General features: G+C 48.3%; 8 protein-coding genes across 8 annotated transcripts; 5 read left to right on the top strand and 3 right to left on the bottom strand.

Moving 5' to 3' along the window:
* Positions 1-2,174: 2,174 nt before the first annotated feature.
* On the top strand, positions 2,175-4,094 carry N7533_006956 (uncharacterized protein; the record flags this gene model as incomplete). The annotated part of the gene is made up of 3 exons (XM_057103606.1): positions 2,175-2,214; positions 2,286-2,345; positions 2,410-4,094. The coding sequence occupies 3 exons, from the start codon at positions 2,175-2,177 to the stop codon at positions 4,092-4,094; spliced, it is 1,785 nt and encodes a 594-aa protein (XP_056958563.1).
* Positions 4,095-4,734: 640 nt separating this feature from the next.
* On the top strand, positions 4,735-5,979 carry N7533_006955 (TDT family transporter; the record flags this gene model as incomplete). The annotated part of the gene is made up of 4 exons (XM_057103605.1): positions 4,735-5,051; positions 5,109-5,405; positions 5,478-5,763; positions 5,839-5,979. The coding sequence occupies 4 exons, from the start codon at positions 4,735-4,737 to the stop codon at positions 5,977-5,979; spliced, it is 1,041 nt and encodes a 346-aa protein (XP_056958562.1).
* A 351-nt stretch (positions 5,980-6,330) lies between these two features.
* Positions 6,331-8,205, top strand: N7533_006954 (Zn(II)2Cys6 transcription factor; the record flags this gene model as incomplete). Its single annotated transcript, XM_057103604.1, has 1 exon — positions 6,331-8,205. The coding sequence occupies one exon, from the start codon at positions 6,331-6,333 to the stop codon at positions 8,203-8,205; it is 1,875 nt and encodes a 624-aa protein (XP_056958561.1).
* A 518-nt stretch (positions 8,206-8,723) lies between these two features.
* Positions 8,724-9,509, top strand: N7533_006953 (Cysteine dioxygenase; the record flags this gene model as incomplete). Its single annotated transcript, XM_057103603.1, has 3 exons — positions 8,724-9,011; positions 9,093-9,351; positions 9,403-9,509. The coding sequence occupies 3 exons, from the start codon at positions 8,724-8,726 to the stop codon at positions 9,507-9,509; spliced, it is 654 nt and encodes a 217-aa protein (XP_056958560.1).
* An 834-nt stretch (positions 9,510-10,343) lies between these two features.
* Positions 10,344-11,557, bottom strand: N7533_006952 (zinc-dependent alcohol dehydrogenase; the record flags this gene model as incomplete). Its single annotated transcript, XM_057103602.1, has 4 exons — positions 10,344-10,817; positions 10,875-11,058; positions 11,114-11,213; positions 11,272-11,557. The coding sequence occupies 4 exons, from the start codon at positions 11,555-11,557 to the stop codon at positions 10,344-10,346; spliced, it is 1,044 nt and encodes a 347-aa protein (XP_056958559.1).
* Positions 11,558-12,080: 523 nt separating this feature from the next.
* N7533_006951 (MutS family protein MSH4) lies at positions 12,081-14,786 on the top strand (the record flags this gene model as incomplete). Its single annotated transcript, XM_057103601.1, has 5 exons — positions 12,081-12,593; positions 12,647-13,006; positions 13,056-13,211; positions 13,259-13,378; positions 13,434-14,786. 5 exons carry the CDS (start codon positions 12,081-12,083, stop codon positions 14,784-14,786), a joined length of 2,502 nt encoding a protein of 833 aa, XP_056958558.1.
* Positions 14,787-15,226: 440 nt separating this feature from the next.
* On the bottom strand, positions 15,227-17,714 carry N7533_006950 (E3 ubiquitin-protein ligase HEL2; the record flags this gene model as incomplete). The annotated part of the gene is made up of 4 exons (XM_057103600.1): positions 15,227-15,708; positions 15,755-16,896; positions 16,953-17,191; positions 17,292-17,714. Coding segments are annotated over 4 exons (2,286 nt in total), but the record flags the coding sequence as incomplete, so codon positions are not given.
* Positions 17,715-18,335: 621 nt separating this feature from the next.
* N7533_006949 (SWIB/MDM2 domain protein) lies at positions 18,336-19,445 on the bottom strand (the record flags this gene model as incomplete). Its single annotated transcript, XM_057103599.1, has 5 exons — positions 18,336-18,521; positions 18,572-18,625; positions 18,684-19,127; positions 19,222-19,358; positions 19,439-19,445. 5 exons carry the CDS (start codon positions 19,443-19,445, stop codon positions 18,336-18,338), a joined length of 828 nt encoding a protein of 275 aa, XP_056958556.1.
* Between the last annotated feature and the right edge of the window lie 232 nt (positions 19,446-19,677).

Raw genomic sequence — 19,677 nt, 5'->3', positions numbered from 1 at the left:
AATTCTGCCCATTCCAATTTCCCCCCTCCTTTTTCCCATTGAGCTATCCGTTGACCTTGTCTTCTCATTGTTGGTCGTCTCTTCCCGATCCGTTCCGAAAAGGTCAGGTCACGTGCAACCCGTGACATTTCGTCAACATCAAATACGTAGTAACTCCTCATCACGCTGGTGGTAGCCTCGAGCTGATACAACAGGCACCTGATAATTAATATTTAGCTGAATTCGATGCAGAGACAGCCATCGATCATTTTCTTAGCACACACTATCCTTTCGTTCTTCCCATCTGCTGCCTCTGCCGCCCCCCCCCCGGCTAACAACCGCACCGCAATGCTCTCACTCGTGCCGTCAAATGGAAACTTACGCTTCGCCCAATTTACTTCTGTCCGACGAGCGGACCGACAAGAAGAAATACTACAATTCGCCCCTCACCCAAGCCAAAGAGCCATAAAGTCAATTCCGTTCAATATATCCGCGAAGGAAACTACAAGTCTATCGGTCTTGATGAAGCCGGGCATGTGAATGGCCTTTCTAAAGCTGCCATGTTGATGATGTGCCTCTTGTACGCCTTAGATATTGGACGTCCTTCGAGCTACCAGTGGAAGATACAGCTGGACTGCCTGGAAGAGGGATATGCGGCAGAGACGCCGCATGGCTACACCTGCAGCGCTCTTATGCGGAAAGAAAGCTAACTTACAACTGCGAACCAATCGGAGATCGCTCCTCTGTGACCACTGGCTTTCTAATACTCCGAACTATGTATTCAGCATCACCGGGTGAAACTGAAGAAAGAAATATCCCTGACGATGCTGTAGGCAACAACCCTGACCAAAACGGATCACAATAATATACGACATCTCAAGTAGCTATACTCACAAACATGGACGTCAACCGAATCAAACAGAACGTAATCCATCTTTATTCTCACTCGAAGTGATCTCGGTGGGATCAGCACAGCCACTGAAATGAGTTGTGATAGTATTCATTGTCTGCTTCTACGCCAACGCAAAAGATAGGATGCTGGGGAATGGCAGCAAGGCGCGCTACTCCACTAGAGATGTTTTGTCAAGATGCCGATAATTCGGTCTTTAATTCATTGGTGCTTTCAAATTACTCCACAGTGGGCCATAATGCTGTGGATGAAGAGTGCCTTCCAGTAAATATGGTACCGTCAAGGGCCAGACAAAACATTCAAGTTGTTCAATCTGATCTATCAATTATTTTGAGAAAGCGCACCAAACCAGAATATAGTATCATATCAGTGAGTACTGTCAACTCACTGTGGGGATGTATTTCAGGTTCTCGCAGAGGCAGTGTACTGATCTACAGTACGTAAAGTAGTGCTGTGGTTGCTCAAGTTCTGAAAGCCCGGAGTGGAGAGCTGAGACCAACTATACATAGAAACGGCTCTCCGAGTCCCCGAGGGTCGCTTTTTTTTATGACTACGACTGGGAAACTAAACCTACCGACAATCGATAATTAATTTGCCAATATTCGTAGACCTTTCTATTTTGTCTCCCTTCTCAGAGTATCGTTGCAGTAGTTTGAAAACCTCTTGGAATTCGCTGACTGATACGCAGTACTTCGTATAATTAGCCGAGTGAGGAACACTATATTTAAAAACCTTCAGCTCTGCCCAGATATGGGGGTAGTTGACTCCGAATTTGGTTATATGGGGGATCTACTACTAGTCAGTAGTTTACCAATCTATCCGGTGAAAATATTGACTCTGCGTCTCGCGCTTTCGATTTGCCCGAGGGCCGACATTGAGGCGATTGATGAGTCACTTAAGGCCGGGCTCAACAGCCATAATGAACATGCCTCCTGAGCTATGCATAATTCTTAACTATTTATTAGATGACTCAGAAACCACCATTTGAGTGACGAAAACAATTCTGCTCCTTCTGTCAACCCTTTGTGAGGCAGCATCGTACGTTCAACTTGAAGTTGCTGCCATTGGAACGCAACAGAATGTCCAGAGTCATGCGGCATGCCATATATGGTAGACTTGGTCAATTAAAACCCCCCCAAAACGGCGTACCACTTGAAAAAGCATATCTCGCCAATCTCAACTGCAGCCTTCGTGGATCCCTCGCCAGACCCCAGCATTCTGCCTCGGAGTGAAGATGATTACACCCACCGGAGCTTTCTTCCCAGACAATCTTCAAATCGCAAAAATGCTATTCAGTCAAAACTTGTCGCAGACTCGGATACATCGTGAGTCAAGACTGTTTTATACCAGTGGTATGCAGATTGGTAACTAATCTAGGTTTTGTGCAGATTTACAGGAAAGACCGGGGGCCAAATATTTCATGAAATGATGGTCCGACACGACGTTCGCCATATCTGTATGTATCATACTCTACTTTGAAGGTGGTTAATTTTTGACTAACAATGATACTCTGTACATAGTCGGTTATCCTGGCGGCTGTATACTTCCAGTCTTCGACGCGATTCATGAATCAAAACATTTTGATTTCATCCTCCCCCGACACGAACAAGGTGGCGGCCATATGGCTCAGGGATACGCTCGAGTAACCGGCAAGCCTGGGGTGGTGCTAGTCACATCTGGACCAGGTGCGACAAATCTCATCACACCGATGATGGATGCACTGGCTGATGGTACCCCCATGGTTGTGTTTTGTGGGCAGGTTAGCACCACTGCAATTGGCACGGATGGCTTTCAAGAAGCAGACGTTCTATCAATGTCGCAACCCTGTACAAAATGGAATGTAAGCGTGCGCAAAACGGCAGATCTACCGAAGAGGATTGATGAGGCCTTTGAAATTTCTATGAGTGGTCGACCGGGACCAGTTCTGGTAGAGCTTCCAAAAGATGTTACTGCGGGTGTGCTCTCTACAAACCCCACCACTGTGTTGTCTGGTCGCCCCAAAGACGATTCAATTGCAACAATGGCTATAGGAGATGCTCAGCGCCAGCAGCTTCTTCAGTCAATTGAAACGGCTGCAAAGCTAATCAACACGGCCAAAAGGCCTGTTCTCTATGCTGGGCAAGGCTTACTTGCAACTTCTGAGGGACCTCAACTTTTGAAGGAGCTTGCCGACAAATCGTCAATACCTGTGACAACCAGCCTTCAAGGTCTAGGAGCTTTTGATGAAATGGACCCCAAGGCCTTGCATATGCTAGGTCTTCACGGCTCTGGATATGCAAATATGGCTATCCAAAAATCGGATTTGATTATCGCACTAGGTGCAAGATTTGACGACCGAATGACTGGAAACATTCCAAAATTTGCACCGGAGGCAAGATTAGCCGCTAACCAGGGCCGCGGCGGGATCATTCATTTTGATATCTCCCCAAAGAATATAAACAAAGTGGTGGAGGCTACAGTCCCTGTTATTGGTGATTGTGCAGAGAGTCTCCGGCTCCTTCTACCTAGCGTCCAGCGGGTACAACGCCCTGAGTGGTTATCACAAATCCAGTCTTGGAAAAAACAGTATCCCTTCCAAGCAATCAATCGAAGTGGTCGAGACGATATGATTTTACCACAGCATTTCATCGAACGGCTTAGTAAAGCCGTTGATCCCATCAAAGAGCGCACAATAATTACTACTGGTGTCGGTCAACACCAAATGTGGGCTGCTCAACATTTTCGATGGAGATACCCCAGAACAATGATTACTTCTGGGGGACTTGGAACGATGGGATATGGTCTGCCTGCAGCGATTGGAGCAAAAGTCGCCCGTCCAGAGGCCCTTGTGATTGACATTGATGGAGACGCATCCTTCAATATGACAATTAGCGAATTGCTAACGGCGAGCCAATTTGGAATTGATGTCAAAGTTGTTCTTCTGAACAATGAAGAGCAAGGCATGGTTACGCATTTACAAACGATCTATTACAACAACCGGTTCTGTCACAGTCAAAACCTTAACCCAGAATTTGTGGAAGCTGCTAAAGCTATGGGTGTTCAAGCTCAGAGTTGCTCTAAGAAGGAAGACGTCGACGATAAATTGGATTGGCTGCTGAAAACTCGCGGGCCCGCACTCTTAGAAGTCAAAGTTGCTCAAAAGGCGCTGTCCCTGCCAATGGTGCCAGGGGGGCGTGGCCTTGATGAGTTCCAATACTACAGTTAGGTAGTATTTAGCTCGGTCATAATTAGTGAGAGATTGAAACGCCGACCTTGTCCAAATAATTAAATGAGACCGAGATACCAGCTCGAGTGTTCAAAAAAGCTTCAGCTTAAAACCAGAAAATCAACCATTTTACCTGTTGTCCAATTCAGTTCTTTGTGATCAGTCATGGCGTTTGAATCATTCATAGTGCATTGTAGCAGAAGCCCGACGGGTGGCGGACAGACTCGGCGACCACAAATCGGCGTTCCTCACTGCCGGCCTTTGCAATTTTTTTTTATTTGATTCGGGATCCGTCACCATAAAAGACTTTTTTCTCACTCGGCCGGTAGCCAATTGTTTCTGTTTCTTAAAAGAAAAATGATGCCGCGGAATTTTCTGTGACTATTTTTCACTTTCCATCCCTAGGTCAACGTCAAGACAGAACATCATAAAGTGAACAATGGGACAAGAAACATGCACGAATGGAAGAGCTGGGCCTCCAGAGTCGAAAGATAATACTGGATGGCGCCGAGTCGTTCGCAATTTTACGCCTGCGTGAGTTCTCCTTATTTAGATTACCATGGACCTTGGGCTGATCAGCCATAATAGATGGTTTTCAGTAAATATGGGAACCGGAATCGTTTCTATTTTACTAAATACAATGCCATACAATGGAACATGGCTATACCACTTATCTCTTGTCGTTTTTGCTCTTAACGTGGCGTTGTTCGTCGTGATTCTAGCCATCACTCTCCTACGCTACATCCTATACCCAGAGATCTTCGGAGTCATGGTCACCCATCCGGTGCAGTCACTCTTTCTTGGAACATTCCCCATGGGCCTCGCTACCATCATAAACATGTTTTGTTTGGTGTGTGTACCTGCATGGGGTGATAAAGCTGCCTATTTCATCTGGGCGATCTGGATATTCGATGCAGTTGTGTCTGTGGTCGTGGCCATAGGTATACCCTTTATTCTGTATGGCCCCCCTAACACCTACAACATGTTACTAAGCTAATGATCTCCCTATGACAGGACGACTCGTCAAAACGGCCTTGATCTTTCTTCAATGACTGCTGCTTGGTTACTCCCAATTGTCTCATGTGTCGTCGCAGCAGCCTCGGGAGCCATTGTCGCGGACGTTCTTCCTAAACCAGAACTCGCCCTGGCAACCATCCTTGCAGGTTATATTTTGTGGGGAATAGGAATTCCATTGGCATTGATGGTCATCTGCATATATCTGCAACGCTTAATGTTCTTCAAATTACCTCCAAAGGCAATGCTTGTGAGCGTTTTCCTCCCACTTGGACCACTTGGTCAAGGTGGCTATGGGTGAGTGAAAAACATCATGCGCAATTAATTGAAGCGTTGGCTAATTACTTGATTAACTTTATTCACAAAAAGTATTCAAAAACTCGGCCAAAGTGCACAGAGAATATTTCCGCAGACCGAAACCCTGAGTTCTTCCGCTGGGGAAGTCTTCTATGCCGTTGGTCTCCTATTGGGTCTTCTGTTGTGGGCATTTGGCCTGGTCTGGCTTACATTTGCGGTTGTGACCCTGTTGAAATCGAGGAAATTTCCGTTTAATATGGGCTGGTGGGCTTTAACTTTCCCTCTGGGTGTCTTCACTACTTGCACTTGTACAATCGGCCAGGATCTTACATCGCGCTTCTTTTCGGTGCTTGGAACGGTAAGTTAGACAACTCACATGAATTACACTCTACAGGATAGTAGGAGAAAATTCTGCTGACATGGGATATAAAAGATATTTTCAGTGATCGTCGTGATATTTTGGCTACTGGTAACTTACCACACCGGCCGTGGCATCGTCAAGGGCGACATCTTCGTCGCCCCTTGTCTGAAGGACCTCGGGCGACCGCAGACACCACCTAGCACCTCTGTTTAATTTTACTAGTACAATTGAAATTCAAGGATATTGTCACAATTATGCCGACATGGTCCAGAAATCTCTCTTTCAAGTTACACGTGGCCATCCATTTCGGCCATTTCAATCGCCGAATGACACTACGTAGTGGTTAGGTGGAGCCAAAAACTGTTAAGACGAGAATGAGTCGAAGAAAAGAATAGTCCAAAAAAGTGGGCTCTTAGAATTCAAGTAAGAAACAAATTTATCAAATCGAGTGGTAGAATCGATATTTTCCACTCTAATTGACCTGGGGGTGGGATTCGGCCTTTTTAGTCTGGTACTGAGCGGGTAAAGACACTCTCCGTCTCCATCGCCGTCTTCGCAGTGACCATGACGCCGAGATCAACCAAGCAGAGCGGGCTGGCGTCACTCGCATGCACCGAGTGTCGCAAACAGCACCTGAAATGTGATGCGCTCAAGCCTTCGTGCTCACGGTGCTTGCAGAACGGCGAATACTGCCAATATCTTCCCTCGCGGCGCGGGGGTCGCAGAAAAACCCGCGACGCCAATCGCCGGGCCCCTTCAAACCATCCGGATGAGTTGAATGTCAGTATGCTCCATGCCTCAGTTATGTTGATGAAATCCATACCAATCGGATACCATTACCAGGCCTCCCTTGTCCTACCGATCACTGCCCCCGAACAGCAACCCAATACCCCAGACAGCACGTCACCGCAACGAATCCCCGACAACACAGGCATCCCTGCTGGTCAGGTGTCTTGGTCTTTGATAACTCCAAGAAACCCACCAAGTCAAGAGCATTTACAATCATCTCACGATCCCTGGTTCTACGATGACCGTTTCCTGCGTCTTTTCTACGAGAATTTCCATGTCGCCCATCCTATTCTTGTTCCAAGTGCCGCTTATCATGATCGACAGTATCCGGAATTCCTCCAGCTGGTGGTGAATTTTGCTGGCTCTCACTATGCCTCCTCTAGTCCAACCCAACAGTACAAGGACAAGACCATTGCGGAACTGACCTGCAACCCAACGCGGTCTTCTTGCATGGTCCAGGCATGGTTGATCTATTCGATTACGATTTATGCCCGTGGCGAATGGCAAGAGGCGCAGAATGCATTCTCACACGGCGTTGAGCTTGCACTGGAGCTTGGTATGAACCGTCGCGAATTCGCCAACTCTATACAACCTGAGAATTCCATCGAAGCTGAAAGCATGCGACGCACCTGGTGGGAGCTATATATCACGGACATCCTCTTGGCTGCGCCTTTCAAAGGCAACACGTTTTTATGTAGCACCATGGCACCGGAGGTGGGCCTGCCCTGCGAGGAATTGGCATATACCGGCGCCTGCGAAATTCCGGCACCTCGAAAGATTTTAGACTTCAAGCGGAGGATATTTGCACCCGAAGAGACAGTATTCTCATCTTTCAGCTACCGTATCGAAGCAACAACGATTCTCTGCCGAGCTCTTGTGTTGAACAAGCTCCGCGACCATCATCGCGACCATCTTCAAGCTGTTGAAAATGCGCTTGTAAGCTGGGTCAACCACCTCCCCCCCAAAAAGCTGGATTTTGTCGATTCATATGGCAATATCGATGAGATGATGTTCCAGGCCCACATCACAATTTCATATGCGACTATGCTGTTGCATTTACCCCGAAGCGATCTCCAACCAGTCTTACCGCAGGCAGATGATCGTTTCTGGCCGCTTGCTGCACGCAGCCTGGCCTCGACACTCAATCGGCCTATCCACAGTATCAAAGCGACCGAGGCTTCCCGAAGAATATCAGATGCGATATCTCTTTGCCCGAATATAATCAAGCACACGCCCTTTGTCATCCCTGCGCTGGCGCTCTGCGGGATGACACAACTCGCTACCGCCATCAAACACACTGAAGAATGTTTTGACCATCATTATAATCGGGTCACCTTGGTTCTCGGTTGTCTTAAAAGTACAAAGCGAATCTGGAATCTTGCCGATGCTGCCTACACTCATCTACGCGTGTCCGCGGCGGACGGCTTGTCTGATTCGATGGAGCGATGGAGTACAGAACCACTCAGGAAGTTCTTTCCAATCGATTCAACACCAAGTAACACAGAGCGGAATCACCAACCAGCACGGCCAACATCGGCAATCTCGGAAGGTCAGGATATGCTGTTTCCACCGATTGTCCCTGCTTTCGTCGATCCGACCTGTTATAACGATTCCTTCTTCACATCTATCCCAGATTTTGATATCAGCTAGAGAGTGAAGGGGGTCTTGGTAAGGACACCATGTCCATGAAAATAGTAATTCAGGGCATTCGTATATACATTTTGATCCAGATTTTAGTCTCTCGCCATACTCCAGGAACCTGAAGTCGCGCAGTATAGTATCTAGGTAGTAGTCCTAGTCCTATGCCAGAGCCTTTCAGCAACCCTTTGAAACAGACAAGACAATATCTGCTGAATAGAAGACCCGGTTTTGGTCTAGCAATTCTCCTTTGCATTTGTCTACATAACCTGGTCGAAAATATGCATGAACTACCAAAGGCCCCTGTCGAGTCCTTATCGCTCGGCGATCCAAATGAGAATTGCAGTCCCACCTTGGCGCAGTGGGTCAATCGCCGACCGAAGGCCCAACGTCACAGGGTCATTCCGTCTCGGGGACTGCCACGCAATTGCGGAACCCCAGGGGATTTTTTATAAAGTCGTCTCATTCAACTTCAACCCCTTAATCCTTCGAATCAACCATCCCGAAGCATCTTTCCAAAATTTCGCATAATGCTGTCATCAACTTTGTCTACGACCATCCCGGTCGATAAGGGGTTCTCGCCCTCTTACCTTCATTTCAAGGAGCGATACAACCTCGAAGGGCTCGTGCAGGACGTCAAGAAACACCTGGGGGAGTCTGGTGGTATTTCTTCAGAAGAAGTCGACGAGAGTTATCTGATTTCTTTATTGAAGAAATATGTATCGGACCCCAGCGACTGGATCGACTACTTTTACAACGACACAAGCAAAAACTACACCCGAAATGCCATTGAAAACATAAACCAGAAGGCCAATATCGTAAGTCCTGCCCAGGTGGTCTTGCTATAAAAATTCTCGTGTACCGGAATTATCGCAGGTGCAAATGCTAAACGAACATAGCTTCTTCTCGTATGGAACCCGGGCAAGGGCTCCCCTATCCATGACCATGCCAATGCTCATTGCATCATGAAGGTTTTGGCTGGGCAATTAAACGAAACAGTTTACTATACCCCAGATCAGGAGTCTGGGGAAGAGAAGCCTCTTGAGATCAAATCTTCCAATACGTTCGGAATGAATGAGGTCACCTACATCTCAGACGATATCGGTCTTCATCGAGTCCACAACCCCAGCAGCAGCAACGTTGCTGTTTCTTTACATCGTGAGTACCGTACATCGCCGGGTAATCTATCCATCGCTAACCGCTTCCAAGTTTATACGCCACCAAATGCGGCAGATTATGGCTATAACATCTTCAATGAAGCAACCGGGTCTGCAAGCTTTGTTTCACAGGCTCACTCCATTTCCAAGGCCCAATAGGGCCCAAAATTGACCACCAGTGGTGAATTGCCGTGGCTGGACCGCGCTGTTTGAAGTTTCACACGTCATTTGCTTGAGATTGCCCATTATACCCGGTGTGACCACCTTCTTTGAGTCCCATTAGCTAGTGACGAGATTAGACGCATATCATCAAATACTTCCTTGACCTTCTACATATCAGATGATGCTGGAAATTCAAGCGAGTTAAATGAGGCCAGTGCTGCCCTTAGTAGTATACCCTCAGGAACATAATGACCTATCGTCAATACAGATTGATACGTGAATGGCCGTTGACCTCGACGAATAACTTGTCTTGGTCCATGTAAAGATTTAACATATCGATGAACTTTCGACACCGCTATTTGAAAGCCGTTTCTATGCGTTAGAAGCCGAAATAACGTCACATTTACGGCCGATTTTCCGATCGCCATGAAACAGGTCACGTCTAGGTCATGCAGTCGCCGACCCACTTCAATCGCCGAATCCTCACGTACATCCTGTGATACAATCACGTAGGCCTGTCTGGTAAATATTATTTAAATTATTGAAGTGAAGATCCCTGTTTGTGCACTCCCTACAGATTGAGATTTTTCCTCTCCTCGCCGTCGTAACAGTTGGGGTGATTGAAAACTTCCATCTGGAGAAAGAAACGTCAACTATTTGGCCACTTACTAAGACAAACGATTTGAAAGAACATTTTGCCATCCTATGATACCTCCATGGATCTCCTATCTGGGTCCAAAAGATAGAGAGCCCATGAAAAGCCCCTGACGAGTCTTTCTTTATGCAAGGGCTTGCTTATCAACGAGCTATATCATTCATGTGACATGTTCACTACATGATAACCACATTCTTCCCCATTCCCTGTCCAGATAGATATGACTGTCTCATCTTCTCTGCGTCCTCCATTTTCCATTCTTTGATATCCACATGAAGTTTGTTTTGGTGAAAGATACTCACTAATTCTTGAGCCGCAGCTGTGTCAGCGACCAGAGACCCAACCAGCCTGATATCCTTGTAAATTACACTGTGGTATGACATGGTGATTCCTTTTTCAGGCTGACCCAGTAAAACCATTGTACCATGCTTTCGCGTGAGTGCAGCGGCCAACTCAAAGGCAGATGGATGGTCGGTTGCTAAGACAGTAGCATCCAATCCTCTGTACTTTGATGAGGCCATCTGATCAATTTTGAGAAGGGATTCCTCGACTGTGTCAGTTGCGAGAATCAGAGCATCTGGGCTATGTTCATATGAAGCCACAGCTTCTAGTGCTTTCTGCTTGATGTCGACTGCTGCAACAGTGTAGCCCTATATTATTATTCTACATTAGTCTTCTTCTAATATAACCAGCTCATGTAATCTTACCATGCATTTGGCAATCTGGGTACCAATATGCCCCAATCCTCCGATTCCTATTATTCCGATCGAGCCTCCTTTCTGAACGTCGGCACGCTGGATTCCTCCGTAAATAGAGATTCCAGCGCACATCAAGGGTGCTGCCACCTTGAATTCCATATCATCTGGGAGTTTAACAACAAACCGGGCATCACTATCAAGTCACATCAGCCTCCGTACAGATCTGCCGCTCGGAAAGGCTAGCCTACGCGACCATATACTCTGCCCAAGCACCATCGACCGTGATGCCTTTCATTAAAGGGTCATCACAATATATAGGCAGTCCCGATTGACAGTCGGCGCATTTTCCTATTGTTCCAGCCAGATCAGATGAGACTCGTCACTGGCACTCATGTAGACAACTCACCGCACACGCTGTCGAAATTGATGCATCCTACCCGGTCGCCTCTGTGAAAATCCATCACATTTGATCCCACTTCCTCAATGATACCTGCTGGCTCGTGGGATCCAATGAATGGAAGTTTGGTGTTGAATTCGCCATTTAATGCCATTAAGTCGGTGTGGCAAAAGCCTGCTGCTTTGATACGCACCAAAACCTGGTGGGGTTTGGGGCGAGGAACTGGTACCTCGGAAACATGATAAGGTTGGTTGTATTCCTGAATTTGCACTGCTTTCATAGTCTTTGGTGTCATCTTGGGTGGGTGCAAGTATAAGTGTAGAGTGGATAGAGAGAATGGCAAGGATGAAGTGGCAGCTTCTCCAAATTGGAGGAATTAAGTGAGGGGATGTGGAGAATGCTTACTACATCCAAGGCAACAGATGACTATGTGGGGATCGCAAGAGTCTATGATACTAGTATCGATCCGAAAACACTTGATATTCCAAGTTTGTTAAGCGCTGAGAGCATTGTTGTTGTACAGTTTGCTTTTATCTAAAGTAAACCATCCCACTCGAGCCGTTTCTGATGCTGCAAGGTAGAGATAAAATTGGAAATAAATTTAGTTCCCAGGAAGGAAACCAATCTTATATAAATTCCAGCTTGTCATAGGCATATTTTGCGATGGAAATTACTAGTGTAAATACTGTTCATCGTGCAAGACAATGTGAAGCAGTCAGCGGTGTTGTTGTTGTTCTTGAGCGGGCCGCAAATAAATTCCAAGCTTCTTCGCCATTCCCTGGGCACCTGGCATCCACTCCATCTCCTTTACCAACATCATGCCATCTTATAATACCCATCCATCATCGAGGATCATGTCGCGAGTCTCTTCTTCCGGGCCCTTTGTACCATTGACATCCAAATCTGCCAGCAGACGTCCCACGGCTCGGCCCACAGCAACGGCAACTAGCGTTGCAGGCCAGGACATCATATGTGCTATCAGCGAGTCTCGAGGTGTCTCATCAACGGTGGGCTTGGCTTTCATCAACTTGAATACAGCTGAAGTTGTGCTTTGTCAGATTTGTGACAGTCAGATCTACGAAAAGACTGTCACCAAGATCGGTGCCTTTGAGCCAAATGAAATCCTATTCATGAATACCGCCAAGGAGTCCAAACTTTGCTATATTCTTCAAGAGAACTTGCCAGGTCCCATTTTTACTTTCGCTGATCGTAAATACTGGTCGGACAAAACGGGTCACGAATTTCTTGATCGGTTGGCTTTCCGGGACGAGGTAGATTCTCTCAAGGTGATTCTCAATAGCAACTACTTCGCCGCATGTTGCTTTGCCGCGGTATGTTCTCATTCAATTTTCTTCCAGTCCGGACTATTCTCACCTCTATGCAGGCTCTTAAGTATCTGGAGATGGATCTTGAGAGTGCCTTCGTCTCGCATTCCCTCCGCATCAAGTTTGAACCGTCACAGGGATCTATGACTATTGACCTGGCGACTGTCGTATCCCTCGAGCTGATTCAAAATCTCCACAATTCTAAATCCCGAGACAGTCTATACGGATTGCTGAATCAGTGTCTTACTCCAATGGGCGCCAGAATGTTACGTGCAAGTGTCCTGCAACCATCCACAGAACGAGTCAAGCTCACAGAGCGGTACAATGCAGTCGAGGATTTGACGACGAAGGAAGATATGTTTGTATCTGTTCGACAAGCACTGAAAGGATTCATTGATTCCGATCGAATTCTGACATCGGTTTGTTGACTCTACCGAACGGAAATCCATGTTTAACTAACAAGTCTAGATCATCCTGGTGCCGACCAACTTGAAGCAAACTGTTCAGTACGTGGAAAATTCAGTCAACAACGTGATTATGCTCAAGTCCTACGTTTCTTCGATCAAAAATATACATCAGGCATTGGGGGCAGCACAGAGTGATCTTCTGCTTGAAGTTCGCGAGGTTCAGCACCTATGATCTTTGACCTCGCTCCCAGCTAATGGAATCAGTTATGTTCTCCGTCAAAGCATCGCGCGCTTGAACAGCTTATGGCAGAAACCTTGAACGAGAGCGTGACATACCAAAGCAAGCCGCTAGACCTTCGGAACCAGAGAACATACTGTGTGAAAGTCAGTTCTATCCGGCAGAGGTATTACAATCCATTGCCTAACCAACCCCGTATAGGCAGGCGTCAACAGTCTCCTCGACGTGGCCAGACAAACCTACAAGGAAGCAAATGCAGATGCAACGGAACTGGTGGAAAGATTAGCAGGCAAGCGCTCCACTTACCTGTCGCAGCATGCTATTTCTGACAAATCCCAAGAAACTTATGACATAACGCTTGATCTCAAATACGATACGCCTCGCCAGTATTATATCTGTATCCAAAGTGACCACTTCGAAGCACTGCCCGAGGAATTCATCAACGTCTACCGCAAGAAAAACAGGACCGAATGCCAAACGTTGGATCTTGTGAAGCTCAACCAAAAGATTACAGATGCTCATAATGAAGTCATCATAATGAGTGATCAGATAATTCAGGATCTCCTTCGTGAGGTTTGTACTGTGGTCGCAGAGCTGTTCCGAGTAAGCGAGGCTATTGCCATGTTAGACATGGTGGCAGTGTTTGCCCAGTTGGCAACTAGCAACGACTACATTCGCCCAGAATTGACAGCCACGTTGGCCATTAAAGCTGGACGGCATCCAATCCGAGAACGAATACACTCCAGCAAGTTCATTCCCAATGATGCATATGCAACACCCCAGACACGGTTTCAAATCATCACCGGTTGCAATATGAGCGGCAAATCAACATACATCCGCTCACTAGCACTTATGACTGTGATGGCCCAGATAGGTTGCTTTGTCCCAGCTCAATACGCCTCATTCCCGATTGTCCACCAGCTCTTCGCGCGTGTCGCAACGAGCGACGACCTCGACGCCAATGTTTCGACCTTCGCGGCGGAAATGCGCGAGATGGCTTTCATCCTGCGCAATATCCAACCTCGGGGAATGGTGCTCGTCGACGAATTGGGCCGTGGAACAAGTACCACCGATGGGCTTGCGATTGCTATTGCGCTTGCTGAAGCCCTTCTTGCGAGTCACACTCTAGTATGGTTTGCGACCCATTTCCACGATTTGGCTCGCATTCTTTCTGAGCGCAGCGGAGTCATCAATCTTCATCTCGCGGCGAACATCTCAGAAGATGCATCCAAAATGACAATGCTCTATCAGATAGCGAAAGGACCTGTCCCCGATCGTCGGTATGGCCTGGCCCTCGCAAAGCTAGTCGATCTCCCACCCGCAATCTTGCAAGTGGCAGAAAGTGTCTCTGAGACATTGGATCGGCTCGCCCGTCAACGAAACTGCACCTCACGTACAGTTGCCATTGCTAAAAAGCGAAGGCTATTACTTTCCTTGCGCGAACAGCTTGCGATTGCTCGAAATAGCACAATGGACGACGACTCCCTGCGCCGCTGGATGATCAAGCTGCAAGAGGGCTTTTCCGAAAAAAATGGCTGCTCTCGAACTGGGTAGTGATACCTATAGTGAAGGTGTGGAGCTTGATGATCATCCTGTTATCTCCGAGGAGAACTTGGAGAGCGAATCATTCAAGACTAATACTACAAGTCGCCAGTCTCCAGGCAAGAGATCGTCTACCTTTGGACTGATTATTATTAATTCGGAGTCAGATTCGGTCGACTCGGATAATGAAAGTGTTGTACTGGTTTAATTAAGGGCAAAATTCTGTGCCTGGGCAGCTTCGGAATATTCGGCCATGGGGAACTATCAATATGGTTGGTGGAATCGCTTATCCCCTCCATGACAGTATTTTACAAAATTCGGACTATAGCAATAGATATTATATTGAATTTATTCAGACCAGCAGCTACCATTGCAGAGCAAAAACACCCTCGCTAACATTTGTACGGTGACTTTTTTAGAGTAGATACATGAGCATGAAGAGATGCTCTGTATTAGCCAAAATGTATAAGGGTCTGCTTGCCCTTCTTCTTCTTGCCCTTTTTCCCGTCACCCTGATCGTCTTCAAAGTCAAATTCTGATTGCTCAGCGGGGGTAGCAGCACCAGACGAAGGATTGGAGCCCCATGCAGTAGGAGCTGGGCCACGGTGCTCATCCCAACGACGGTAGCCGCGGGTCTTACCAGCCATCATCACGTTGGGCTTTGCGGCAGCAGGGAGAGAAGGGAAAGCATCTGCTCCACTGGGAGCAGGCTTGCGTACGGAGCTGGAGGGGGTCGACGAGGATGAGCGGCTGGGGGCACTGGGGGCGCTGGGGGCGCTGGGGCGAGCAAGATTCCTTGGAGGGGCGGCTGATGCCCACGGAGTAGACGCGGCAGCACCGTTGCGGCGAGAAGACGAAGGTCCGGCAGCCGCAGAGAGGGGAGGGAAAGCATTCGCGGATGAGGAGGATGATGACATGGTACCACTTCTGCCAACTGCAGAGCGTGAAGACTTGGCAGTGGAATGTTTGAGTCGTAAAACACGCGAGCCACCAGTGTTCACGGTACTGGGGGACATGCCTGGCAACAGTCCCCCCTGGTCCTGGCAAAGCGGGATAGTCCTCGTTTATGGCACGCCAGTCATTCCATGCCTGTAGGAGGCTGCTGCGTTTTGATTGTTCTTCGTAAATTTCGGCCAACTCTTTTATAAGCTTGCCCAGTTCGGAGCTCGAGGTGTCAAACAGCGAGAAGAAAGCATCAATCAACTCTATAGCCGTTATAGAGGATGTACGATAGCTGGAAACTCTGCCGCGGAATTCAGCGAGCTTAGTAGCATCATTGTGCAGCAGATTCGACGCCCGCTCTATCACAGCAGTGTGGCGCAGCCGACGTGCCTGGTCTTGAGAGCTTAGTGGCTCAGCAGTAGCAGCCAGAGTTAGGTTCTCGAGTTCGGCCGCTGGCGGGGCAGCGCGCGAGGCATTCGGGGCCGGGGTAGAGCCCGTTGAGCGAGGTGGGGCTCGCACGGTTTGCGTCTCATTTCGAGTTAGCTGCCCGCCGAAGCTACGTGTTGAGATCGATTGTGCGCTTTGTATCTCCATCTGACGCTGGTAGGCCAGCTGATCTCGGCGCAATGGCTGAGCACTCGTCATGGGTAGAGGCTCGGCATTGGGGTCACGGCCACGACCAGCTCCACGGCGCTGCCGCTGCTGTGCCTGGTAAGGACTGCGGAGGTCAAATTCGCTGAGGTCAACCAAGCGCGCATCGCGGCGAATATCTTTTGAAACTCCATTCGGGTGGGCCTCGAGCTGATGTCCCTTCAGATCCATCTGAGACTCGAAAACCATGAACTTCTTCTCCATGCACTCTGGGTCAAGACATAAGAAATGATCTTTTTCGAAATGGCCCTCGAGAGCATTATAATCAACGTAGTACTGTTGCTGCCGGTGTGAAGAGCGACGGTCACAGATATGGCATCGTTCGTGCTTATCTCTGCAATGGGCATAAAGCTCATCATCGCCATAGAATCGCTGGCGACAGAAGCCACATTCCGGGTGTCCCTTGAAGCCACTCTGGTCGATTGCACCCGGCTTGTCATCTCCCTGCTTCTCATGTTTCCGCAATTCTGCCGGTGTAAAAAGAGTGTGTTCGTGTGTAAAGACCTTTTTATTCCGGGTGCACAGGTCACTGTAGGTTCATGAGTAGCTGAAGCAAGACCAACATTGAAATAAAACTGTACGTACCACATAACCTTACCATGCTTACTCTTAACATGGCGATGCAAATCGGGCCAGCCCAAACAGGCCACATCGCAATCCTCATCAGGGCAGTTGTACCGTAATAAAAGCACGGTGTCTTCGAAAATATCATCTTTCTCGTATTGAATTCCGAGGTTGTCGTCGGTTCGAGCAAAATCGTTCTTGTCAAACTCCTCAAAACGTCGGACGGGATCGTCGGTAAAAATCACGAAGGCAGATTCGGCCTATAGGTAGGATTAAGTTAGCCAATACGATCTATGGACAGTCAAGAGAGCTTGGGGGATCTCAAAGGGTCCTCGTCGCGCCGAAGCAAGGTCCACTTACCCGACAGTGAGCACAACCCCTATTTTTATACAGCGCACGGAGGCGAAGCGCACAGATATGACAAGTGCGATGATTGCAAGGCGAAACCGAAGTATGTTCAACAGCTGAGGCACAAATGAAACAAACTTCTCCATCATCAGCATCATCCGTGGCTGCGGCAACCTGTTTCACTCCCACAGTCGCGGTGGCCGCTGGTTGCGCCTCATTATTCTGCTGCCCCTCGTCACTTTTTTGCTTGCTGCGATCCCCGGAGGTTTTGCCGCCCCGACCACGAGATTTGGATGCCTTTCCAGCTACATCTCCAGAGTTGTGTTGGGCCTCCGAGCGGCCGGGGGAAGCCCCTCCGCGGCCGCGACGGCGACCACTTCCGCGACCGCGGTTTGATGAACCGGGAGCAGTCGGTGGATTGTCAGCCATGGCAGAGGCTAGAATCGGCTTAAGCGCAGGAATGAGGTGACAATGAGCAATATCTGGGATCTGGGGGAATTCGCTGCGCGATGGTGGGTTGGTGGGGGAGGAATGGGGAAAAAGTGAGATCCCGGCGCTGACTGATCTTCCGCGGCGAGAGCAGCTGGGGAGTATAATTAATATACTATAGTTATATTACTAGTGAATAACACTACACAGAAGAGTTTTTTTCAATTGACATTTCTGCATAGTTTCTGTGGCCCCAAAGAGCGCAAAGATTGATATGACCACCCATTCACCATGGAAAATAAAAGAGAAAAAAGACAAAAGGAGACAGAAGTTCATAGATGCAATGTTGAATGATGATCACCACTCGGCGGCGGCACCAACTCCCGCTGGAGCGCAAATAGCAAAATCTTGGATAGCAAATGGTAAACAAAAGCGCCGACAATAGCGACAGAAAAAGCCTTATCGGACAAAAATAAAGACAAGGTTGTCACGCCAGCATCCCCATGCATCGCAAAAACAAATGAGAGAATGTGTAGGAGAATAAACACGAAATTCGTTAGGGTAGATGGAGACCAGACCACACACTGTATGGGTAGCGGTCTTTGTCATGCGATTTGGGGTCGAATATTATTCATCCGGGTTATACAGGTTCTGATTGAGAATCTTGGTCATCGTGAACATATGGACTCGGTCTTGCTTGAAGACAGCGCGCATCGGCTCATCACATCGGATCTGGCGGCGGTCGGCAGGGTCCTGCAGCTCGTTCTCGCGAATGTATTGCCAAACTTTCTTAACTGTCTGAGGGCGAGAAAGCTATTCCAAAAAATCAGCAAAGGAAGAGATGAGAATACGAAGGCACTGACCGTCAACTCTCCGCCTAGTAGGGAAGACAGTGCAGGCGATAGGTTGAGGGGTTTCTACAGAAGCTTGTTAGATATCAAGAAAAAAGGCAAAGTGAGTTGAAGTCCAGCTTACGTGAAATCCGCCAGTCCGGTTGACCTCCTTTTTTGTGTCTGATCCCGATTCGATATCGGAATCATCCTCCGCCTTGACCCTCTTAGAGGTCTTGGCCTTGCTCTTCTTCTTGGTGGGAGCTGCACGTCGATTACTTCCTCCTCTTGTGGGTCTTGCGCGCAGGTTCTCTTCGGCCTGTAGCTTCGCGGCAAACTCAGCATCGGCGTCAACGTCGGCGTCTGGCTTGCGCTTCTTGGGAGGGGGAGAGGCGCCACTTAGATCGGAAGCTTCTTCGCTACCTGCTTGTCGCTTCACGGGAGAAGAGGAAGGGGGTGGGGAAGGTACTGCAGACGTAGAGTTCCCGCGGTGACCATTGCTAGCTGTGGTCTCCTCGGGTGACTCCGCGACGCCATTCTTCGCTGCGAGGATGTCGAATCGTTGCATAATGAGCTCCTTGATCGCCGCCTAAGATACGAGAGTGTTAGCTAAAGCTCCGCGATCAATTGAAACCGGGTTTTACAGCTGAAAGAGAGCAACATGAGCAACGCGAAAAACGGACCTTTTGTGGAGTGAGATCATAGCCGACGACATCCTGGAGCCCTTTGCGAATCCGCTTCTCGGAGATGGTATTCAGATCGCTTTTGCCCAGAATGGAGTCAATGATCTCCGTGTACTGGTCGCGCAGCTCGGAAGATACTATTGCGCCAGGTCAGAGAAGAATGAACAGATTGGAGAAAGCCGGTCGTTGAAGCTGGAAGCAGACCGAGGTAACATACGCGACATGCTGCCGGTCGATCTCGTCTGTAGGATGGAGTAGAATACTGATTGAGATACGAATCGGTCAGGAAACGTAGCTTTGGGGCTCCGATCAGTAGGTTAGGTGTTTGGGAGAGTTTGGATGGCGCAACCAGGTACTTGTCAGGTGGTGGGTATAGTCGCACTGGCGCTTAAGGGCGGCGGGGGAAGGACGGGCCGGCAGAAGCGCAAAGGCAACGGATAAGAGGAGGATCAAAGG

Source organism: Penicillium manginii (genome assembly GCF_028828005.1).
Source record: "Penicillium manginii strain IBT 31320 chromosome Unknown utg000005l:1.0-5665137.0:1.0-5668048.0, whole genome shotgun sequence".
NCBI classification, from domain to species: domain Eukaryota; kingdom Fungi; phylum Ascomycota; class Eurotiomycetes; order Eurotiales; family Aspergillaceae; genus Penicillium; species Penicillium manginii.
The sequence above is the reverse complement of the archived record's forward strand: the minus strand, read 5'-3'. Positions and strand labels throughout refer to the sequence as shown.